Genomic DNA, 9,888 nt, shown 5'->3' on the forward strand with positions numbered 1-9,888 from the left:
TGTCCGGCAATGTGGCATGCATCACAGTGGAGTAAGGTGAGATAACGGAAATAGGTCAGCAAAGCGTGCATGTGGTTAGTGCCGTACAGATGCGGAATGTAGCAACAAAAATAAAGACTGATTTTCCAGAGTCTGTTTTTTAGTCACGTTCACTATCATATTCACCATGACTTGTCAAGAAAACGATCCAGATATATATAATTCTTTAATGACATTTTCAGTATGATGAATTCGAATATTTGTCTTGTTTTCCATTTGTTAGTGCACAGCAACGTGTGGTGTTGGTATGCAGATGCGGAATGTGGTTTGTGCAAAAAGGGAAGCAGCCAAAATGCTCAGGATTCTGTCCAATGATCAATGCCGCAAGGAAATGAAAATGAATCAACTGCAAAAATGTTCTGAAAAGCCCTGTCAGGCTGGTTGGTACATTTACCCCTGGGAATCGGTAAGGAACTGTCAATCATTGGGATTTCCCTTCAATAGGCCGAGTTAGATATATCAATATTCAGGAATGGCTAAGAAGCTCTATGGTCAAATTTCACTTCTCAGTTCTGTTTTCTTTGTGTCACAAGTCTTAAGCGAGATTTCTAAACAAAACAATATTCAAATTTAACAATAAAGCCTCGTAGCCGTTTGTGAATATTGATATATCGAACGTGGCCTATTGTCATATTATTAAACGGCTCTAAGTCAAAGGGTTTTCTAACCCACGGCAGTGACGCACTCAGATCTAAGTTGAGAACAATCTCGACCCCAGAGGTCTTTTCTTGACTGAAAGAGAAAAGAGCTCTGGGGAACCCTGAAACAAAGTGTCTTCTCATTGGTTTTCGTGAAGAACAATCAAAAGCGTCTCAAATTGGTGCATTCGTGTTAGCACGAGGAGTGAGCAGGCGCAGTAAGGTTCAAATAGCTAAATTTTTGCTATAAGAACCCTACGGCCCATGTTCCCCTAAATAGAGTTTCCCAGAGCCTTGGGTCGACCCGAGGCTCTGGTGGCGAGACTGAGTTGATAAATTGAGGTTCCATCTATCATCATTTCTACGCCTTGAAATGCCGTGAGACATTCAAGCAGGAGCCCATCTGTGATGGGCTCCTGATTCAAGAGAATGTCGTTTTTTTCAAATAAAAAGAGGTTATTAGATTTTATGGTCAAATTATTTTTTTTTTGTCAAATTGTTTTCACAGTGTTCCAAGACCTGCGGTATGGGAATCAGGAGACGAGGTGTCAAATGTTTTGCTGACTCTAAGGAAGACCCAGAGGAAAAATGGTGTAAAGCCATAGACAAGCCCATCACTGAGGAACAATGTTTTGAAGAAGAATGTAAAGGTTAGCAAAAAGGTTGACATGGCAGAGTTTGTTATGACTGAGCATTTGGAAAAGCTGTTGCGCGCTTGACCGAATTCTTGATCCGTTTTGTTTTTAATGGAATAAATGCAAGTACACTGAGATATCAAGCAGATTCGCTGGCACTCCACTTCAATTCTTGGCTTTCAATCAAGTGATCAAAAGATACGTTTTTCAAAGAAAACAAAAGTAAAAGTTTGCATAACAATAGACTTCCCGGAGGATTGGGTCAAGACTCTAACATGGCCGCTGTGACGTCATGTGAAAGCCAAGAATATCATATAATATCAGATAATAATAATAATAATAATAATAATAATAATAATAATAATAAATTTTCTTAAGGAAGAGAATGTGAAGTAAGAGAGCGAATCCCTGTGCCCCATGATAATTCTCTAAAAGTTATTTTTAGGCCGCGACAGTGCTGCGAAAGTTATCTTTGTCTGTTCTTATTGGTCATCAACTGACCAATAAGGTGTCGTCTTTGAAGTAACCACACAGTATGATGCGGGACAAATAATTTTCATTGGAATAAGGCCAAAGGGCCAAATATGGGGAATCTGCTCTCCTATTTTGCATCCTCGTGATTCATTTTGGTATATACAGTCAACTCTCTCTTAAAGGACGCCTCTGTAAGACGGACACCTGGTGCTGGTGCCGGCCGTTTCTTAGTCATTTTACTATAACCAAACTCTCCATAAGACGGACACCTCCATAAGACGGACAACGGACACTTTGAAATCGTCAACGGACACTTGTGAGGTGCTGAATGTGACCGCAAATTACGATTTAGGGAAGAAAAATTCTTGTACTTGACTCTTTTTAACACCAGACGTTTAATTGACAGCTCTTATCTTGTCGCCGGAATACATACAGTACAAGTTAAAATTAAATCAGTCATTGCCCCATTCAAAAAATAACTTGGAGGTGTCAACCGAATTGTATTGTAATCTAAAACAGGTAGGTTTCGTTCAAGCAAATAACTTAAAACAAACTTTAAACAGACGCGTATTCACTGTGCACAGGTTCAGCATTATTATCTTAAATTTCCTGGAGTCATGCTACGTCGACTCTTTATAAGCTGGACACCTCTCTAAGACGGACAGCTGAGGCCGGTCCCGATGGTGTCCGTCTTAGAGAGAGTTGACTGTATAGGGAAATCTTTGTCTACATTTTTTGTCTCATTAGCACAAGCCCGTCTTTTTTTTTTTTATGCTATTAACCGAAAAATCATTACTGAATGTTGAAAGTAAGTCCATCGCATAATGAATTTGAAACTCTGAGCGCAATTTACCAGATAATCTCTGGTAATTTCACAAAGATGTACGGGCTCATTAGCGCCTTTGCCACCCAAGAATTTATCAGTTTTTGATGACGACATGTAATAATTCGCTCGTTATAAAAGCTAAAAGGCTTAAAATTGGACATTTCACTAAGTTTAACAAGTTATTTAACATTTTGAAGTCAATTTGTAAATAGCTTGATGCCTTCTGTCAACAAACTCGCATGTTAATGAGACAAAATGTAAACAATGACGTCAGCAAAGATTAACCTACGGCGGAGCATACGTGCTAATTGAAGAGACAGAACAAATCAAATGTTGGTTAACCGGAATACCCGAAAAAAAAAAAAACCTCACTAGGCAGAGAAGAGAACCAACAAACTCAACCCACGCAGTATGCCGAGGCTAGGAACTGAAACCGCACGACGTTAGTGTGAGGCGAGTGCGCCAACCTTGCTCCACGATAAAGTACAACATAGTTAAAAATGCAACCTAGGAGGAGGAAGCCAACTGGCAATGTGCAAAGCGTGGTAGAGTTAAATTCGCGACTTTGAAGTCAAATCGAGCCGGCGGTCAGATCAGCAGGGCCGGGTGTGAGCCTGAAGCAAGCGCGCGCATGGTAATCTAACACCCTAATCACAGGACCTTGCAGCCTCTTCGGACAGCAGTGTGCGACACAGTGTGCAGCAACAATGTCAGCTACACTTCTTTATCATCCATGTCAAATGACAATTATTAGGTATTTGTTTTGACTTTACGTTGCTAGAGTTTCGACGTTTTGTGACTGATTGTCATTTTATTTTTCCTGCAGTTCCCACAACTTCAGGTACGTCACCGACGCAAACCACAAAGCTGCAGACGACAGCTGCTAGCACTGACGTCCTCGTAGCAACATCGGCAACAACCAAGGCTGCAGAAGCAACAGAAGCCAAAGAAAAAGAAATAACAGCACATCCAACAGCAACAACTACAACTGAAGCAACATCAACAGAAGAGTCAACAATAACAGGCACCTCAACGCCAGCTCCATCGACTACAACAAGTCAACAAATACGTACAACAGCAAAAGAAAAGACATCAACAACGAAAGTAGCAATAGCAATAACAACTGAAGCAAAAAAAGAAGAAAAAACAACAACTGCAAAAGCAACGACTGTATCAATACGAACCGAAAAGACGGAGACGGAGCAGGTCAAAGAGACGACTACAACGGAAGTTCCTTCAGTTCATACAACTAAAGCTCTGGCAACGATCTTACAAAACAATGACATCACTGTTCTCCCCACTGAAACAATTATCACCCAACCTCGTACCACTGAAGTCATTACCACCGATGGGACCATTGGTTCCCAATCCCTCGTTACCACTAAGACCATTAAAACGCAATTGTCCACTACTGAAACTATTAGTACCCAAGCTCCCTCCACGGAAACTAGTAGTACCCAAGCTCCCACCGCTGAAACTAGTAGTTCCCAAGCTCCCACCACTGAGATCACAAGTACCCAACTGTCCACCGCTGAAATTATTAGTACCCAAGCTTCCACCACTGAAACTATCAGTACCCAAGCTCCCACTACTAAAATTGGTAGTACTCAACCTTCCACCCAACGCCCCCGTCATTTCACTGAAAGCATTAGTTCACAACTTCCCACCACTGAGACACTTAGCACACAACCTCCTTCGATAGAAAGCAGCACTACACCAGCCCTCGCGACGACTGCTTCCGCCAGTACCGTTATATCAACAACTGTGCGAAGAGTTATAGCTGCTAAAATAACTGAACCACCAGAAGATACAAGTAAGTTTATGCTGGACAAATTGATATATTTTTTTATTCATTTCTTTATTTATTTATTTCTCTTCTTCTCTCTTTCTTTCTTTTGTTCAGTTGCTCTTCTTCTTTTATACAGCAATTGCTTTCGAGGAAGGAGAACGTTTATTATCTGACCATATCTCGGTTATCATATGTAACCATGATAATAATATTTCGCAAGCTCGTTCCCAGGGTCTTCTCGGCTTTCAATATGGTGGCGAGTCGGGAGAAGACCCTGGCACACGACTTAAGACAGCAATGACCAGAACCAGATTGCTGACCAGCGGTTTTCGTTATAATAATGGTTTGCTGGGGGTGCTCAGTCTCGCGGGCTCAGAAAACCTGGTTGTGGTCATTGTTATTTAAGGTTTTTCCTGGCACACAGCAGATCACGTGATCAAATTCGTCCATCGCGGATGGATGACAGAGAAATCTTGCTTTTCTTTTCATATCATGTTACTTTAAACCAATGCAAGTTTATATACGGCTATTATTTCTCGGGGCTGTGGCTTTTCAGTAAACAGCTTAGAAACAGCCATTGCTCACAGTTTCACCCGTAACATCACAGACGTTTGATTACCGTAAAATCCATTGAGGTAAGGTTTAATGAAAGCTTTGGTTGTAGCTATTTAGTCACGAAGGTGTGTTCACTGTCTTCCGTAATATATAGTTTATATTGCATAAAACCTAATCTTAGGCCTAATTAGACCTAAACAAAAGTTTTTAGCCCTAAGGTTAACTTTTATGAATGTTTCGTATACGGTCTGTATTGGGAAAACAACGACCTGTGACCTGTGACCTGTGTTTTGTACCTGCCGTTTTTATTTGGGGTGAAGAGATTAATATTTTTATTAATGAAAGTAAAAGGCAATGATGAAAGCCGACCTACAGTAGCTAAATCTCTCTGTGCACCACTAGCTGAAGAGTGTGATATGGGAAAGAATATGGATTACTGCAGCTGCAGGTCTATTAAAATAAAACACAGGTCACATTCCATAGTTGAGTGTACATGTCACTGTGCTGCAGAAAAATAAACAACGCCAAAAGTGTCTCCTAGCACTAATCACTCAACAAAAAATGTTGTTTCAGGTCTCGGGGAAACTTTTGGCTTAGTATTCTTGACCTGTGGAATGTGACCTGTATTTAACAGACCCGCCATCATTGCAGCTGTCACACGAGTCATCAGCGCCACAAACAACTGCGAAAACAACCAGATCAATAATCTATGAACCCTATTGCACAATTTTATTATTTGTAACGCAATCTGACATGGTGAAAACATTGAACAACAGTAACAATGTTCGCGTTAGGGAATTACAATTGTGAGACGCCAAAATCAACCAAACCGTAAAGCGGGTACGTACGAAATAAAATCACTTCATTACCGATACGTATTTCAAACACTATTATGTCCTTTTATACATCCAGTGACCGCTATTCCAGAGGTCTAAGGTGCACAATAAACGTACTTGAAAAGCCTGATATAGATCACCGAGCAACGTGAAAAAACGGCGAATTATTTTTGCGGCTGCTTCTTACGGAACAGCTACAATTTTGAAAATGATTAAACACGAATTCTGTTCTTCTCAGGCTCTCCTCACTAGCCGCCTTCTAGCCGTCATCTTTCTTTCGACATTAAACCAATCAGAGTTCATGTGAGAAAAACACCAATCAACGATCTTTCCTGTGTGCCAGGGTCTTCTCCCGACCCGCCGCCATATTGAAAGCCGAGAAGACCCTGGGAACGAGGTTGAATACTTCGTTCATTTGTTTTATCACAAATACAGGTAGCGCCCAATATTATACAAAATTCAGTGTGGCTGTGTTTTTCTGTCTTGACATTCTTTTTTTTTTGTATCATTTTTGGACGCTTTCAGTGGCATACAAGGGCACAGAAGTTCTTTTCCGCTGCAGAGCCACAGGATACCCAAAGCCAGTCTACACATGGAGAAAGGGCAAAATACCAGTTTCGAGTTTGGATTCTTCGCGGATACAAATCCTTTCTAATGGCGATTTGAAAATTTCTGATATCACAGAGGATGATGATGACATTTATACGTGCACATCTACAAATTGGGTTGGTCCCATGGACAACAGAAGAGCGCGTTTGTCTGTAATAGCCCCCATCTCCGTCTCTGTATCGCCGACTAACATAGCGGTGAATTCTGAGGAAGACGTCAAGGTCACGTGCGTCGCAGCTGGTGTGCCAAAACCAACAGTTGAGTGGTACAAGGGTGAGAATCTTCTAACCAGTCAAAATAGAGTCCAGGTCACCGATACGGAGTTGGTCATATCAAAAGTACAGACTTCAGACAGTGGGTACTATAAATGCCGAGCTTACCACGACTACGGTGCAAATAATGCCAGGGTGAATTTGAATGTCATCAAGAAAGAAGGTGAGGCAACTTGTTTGTTTCATAATTTGAAAAATCACAAATGCGTTTACTCCATTTAAAATTCCAGGGGCTTTTTCTATGTATGCGACTCTGGTAGTAACCGAAAGTGTCACTGTGTGAGTGGAGTCAATTGGCCTCTGAGATGGAATTGGATGGCATTAAGCATTTTGGTTTCTTATCTCCTTTCTCGTTCTTTTTTTTCCCTTTCCTCAATTTTTCTCTTCGTCGATAATTTTATTTGGAAATGAAAAAGATCTCCAAGCGTTTCCGAGCTTAGACAAACCAATTGTCTAACTCTTCCTTTTGAGCTCAAAGCCACAACTTTTGTTTTACGCTATATCAATCAGAATGTTAGAATGGGCCAACGATAAAGACTATTAAAACTCGTGGATCATCGAAGAGCGCGCCATGTAGAAAGTTGGGGAGTAAATTTATCTTAATACTGGTAATAAAGTTTTTTTTTATTGCATGAGAAAAGTGTTTTTATTGTCTCTATTGTCCGTTTGTAACATTTTTTGTACCTTTCCCCTCAATGGGAGGCTCCAATACTAAACCACATTTTTGTTTTGCATATAGTCTGCTAGAATCATGTGCTTTCCCACGAACGTCTTTAGTTATCGTTTAGAGTAATCACTTCACAGTTGGCTCCAGTCTTATGACACTGAAATCATAACCTCTCCATCACTCATTGAATCTAAGCAATTTCATTCCAGGTAATTTTATCAGTTTCTCAATTTTTTGCGTCCACAGAACCAACCACCCCTCCTGTTGCGAAATGCGAAGACAGCAGTGCGATTGCTTACTGTCCAATGGTTAAGCATGTAGGATACTGCTGTTTATCGTATTACCAGAAAGCTTGCTGTAAGACTTGCAGGACGGTTACGTGTTATTAACATTTCATATCGGGCCGTAAAACGAGTTCTCCAGCGGTTTCAAGGAGAGTCGTCCAATTGCAAATTTCTTTGTATAGTAGTTAATTTTATTTACGTGTCAGTGTAAACTTATATTCATGCCAAGGAAAGATGGAAACTTGGCACATGGACTTTCTTAAAGATGAGTCCGGAATTGTGTCAGAAGGGTAATTTTTTCCTCTTCCGATTTCGCAATTTCGCAGAGCGGATTTCTCTCAAGACAATGGTTGCTATTGAAATAAGCGTTTCTCATCGTTTCTTTCAAAGACAAACTTTGAATGAATGGCTTCTGTCGCATCCTGTGGCACGACAATCTAACTTTTGACGATCGGCAAAGTTATGAAGATTTGAAGACTGCTCTTTGGGCTTCAGTATTACGGAAGTGACAAACCTCATCCAGACGCAATGCAAAAGCCACGATTGGTCACATAATTTGTATGTGCACTTCATAAAATGACATATTTGGAATAAATATGAAAATGACACTATGAAAAGATAAGGTTTCCCTCTACCAATCTGAGTAACTAAAGGTGGGCTATTTTTATTAAAATCGGAGTTCTGTTTTTAATTAATTAATGGGTTTATATTGTATTTAAATAAAGATTAGGTGAAACCCCTCCCTGGGTCTGCCTACTTATTACACAGAAGTTGTTCCATAACATTACAGTTGAAAAAAGGGGGAAATATCTTATAAGCTACAGAAAGCAATTAAGAGAAAAAGAAAACTACTAAAAATGTTGTCAAGAATTGGACAAGAGGAACAGCGGGCTGAGCTCTCACAGTTGCTGTTAGTCATGTTAAGGTATCTTAGAAATGCGCCAAGTGAAAACCATGCCGTCTTTAATATGCCCTATGAATTGTCCCCTGGCATCAGTGCATCTCTTTAATTTTGACTCCAGAAACTCGGCATTTAAAAGTCTTTCTTACTCCGTCCTTCTTTAAAATTTTATCAGTGACTATAACACCCAAAAACATATACCTCACTTTGCAAACTGATAGTTGGCAAAAAATAGGTCCGCAATGCGTACTTGGGGTCTTATGCTTAGTTTAACTGGATTCAGCCCACCATGCGTCCATGCGTGATTGGTTGAAAATTTGCCACAATGCAGCAGTGAAATGGGTTTCTTCAGTATGCTTCAAATTTCAGGCCCTGTTTAGAATTTTACATTGATGACTTGCCGCTAATCTTTCTCTTATTGCAATTTGCACACTTTAGACAACTTTTGGTGCACACTACAGCATCTCTATCCGCTATTTACTAGTAACAGAAGCACTAGAATAGCTAAAAAAACAAGCATGACACTGTCATTTATTCATACGATCTTATAAATGATCAGGAGAATGCTGAAATTCAACTAGAATTCTAAGATGAATCATCAGTAGATGTTCAATGAACAAGTACCCTCAGAGCTTGGTGCAAATTCCCAAACTACTGGAAATCACAGTCCATCAGCAATAACAATGTATAAACAGCCAAGAGGAATATCTGATGACCAATTACGTGAATCAGTTAGATCATTAAATAGTTAAAAATGCAATGCAAAGCTTTCAACAGGGTGCTTTCACGGACCTCAACAGCCTGGAGTCTCAAAATGTTGAACCAGTTTATTTATTTATAACTGGAGGTCAGGTAGTGCTGGGAAAAGCCATTTGATCAAAACAATTTACCACACTGTAGTAAAAATCTATAGACATGCTCCAATGAATCCTGAGAATCCAACAGTGTTACTAGCAGCATCTACTGGAGTAGCAGTAATAAACATTGATGGTACACACAGCATTCGCAATACCTAAAAATACAGGTGATGATGTGGGGGAAAATCCAGGTCCTACAATATTTGATATCATTGATCTAGCAACCACTGTGTCCACTGACTCTAGTCAAGGAAATGAAGCAATCTTTGGTGTGAATGCTGGTAAGCAATGTGTAGCAATGTCACTTACTGCTATTATATACCATCAAATACAAGATAATTCTACTTTGAACAATTCTACTTTGATAACTCTACTTTGAACAATATTTTGGTTACTGGAAATAATCTATACAGTTCTGTAAGATGTTCTGAGCGAACAAATGACTATTTGCTGTTAACTGGTGTTCCACACATGGTTTCAATATTTGTTAAAGTGTATTCATTACA

General features: G+C 40.0%; 1 protein-coding gene across 2 annotated transcripts in view; it reads left to right on the forward strand.

Annotated features, from left to right (window-relative positions):
• LOC137978888 (papilin-like) overlaps positions 1-8,364 on the forward strand; it is a 22,683-nt gene extending 14,319 nt beyond the window's left edge. For both annotated transcript variants that reach the window (XM_068826003.1, XM_068826002.1), the window contains 6 exons: positions 1-36; positions 263-445; positions 1,186-1,327; positions 3,439-4,425; positions 6,318-6,836; positions 7,587-8,364. The exon at positions 1-36 is cut by the window's left edge and continues 144 nt beyond it. In XM_068826003.1, the coding sequence (XP_068682104.1) occupies positions 1-36; positions 263-445; positions 1,186-1,327; positions 3,439-4,425; positions 6,318-6,836; positions 7,587-7,729 (2,010 nt within the window). In that variant the 3' untranslated portion in view covers positions 7,730-8,364. The remainder of the gene's footprint in view (positions 37-262; positions 446-1,185; positions 1,328-3,438; positions 4,426-6,317; positions 6,837-7,586) is intronic.
• Positions 8,365-9,888: the final 1,524 nt, after the last annotated feature.

The sequence above is a fragment of the Montipora foliosa genome, chromosome 12, assembly GCF_036669935.1.
Source record: "Montipora foliosa isolate CH-2021 chromosome 12, ASM3666993v2, whole genome shotgun sequence".
Taxonomy (NCBI): Eukaryota; Metazoa; Cnidaria; class Anthozoa; order Scleractinia; family Acroporidae; genus Montipora; species Montipora foliosa.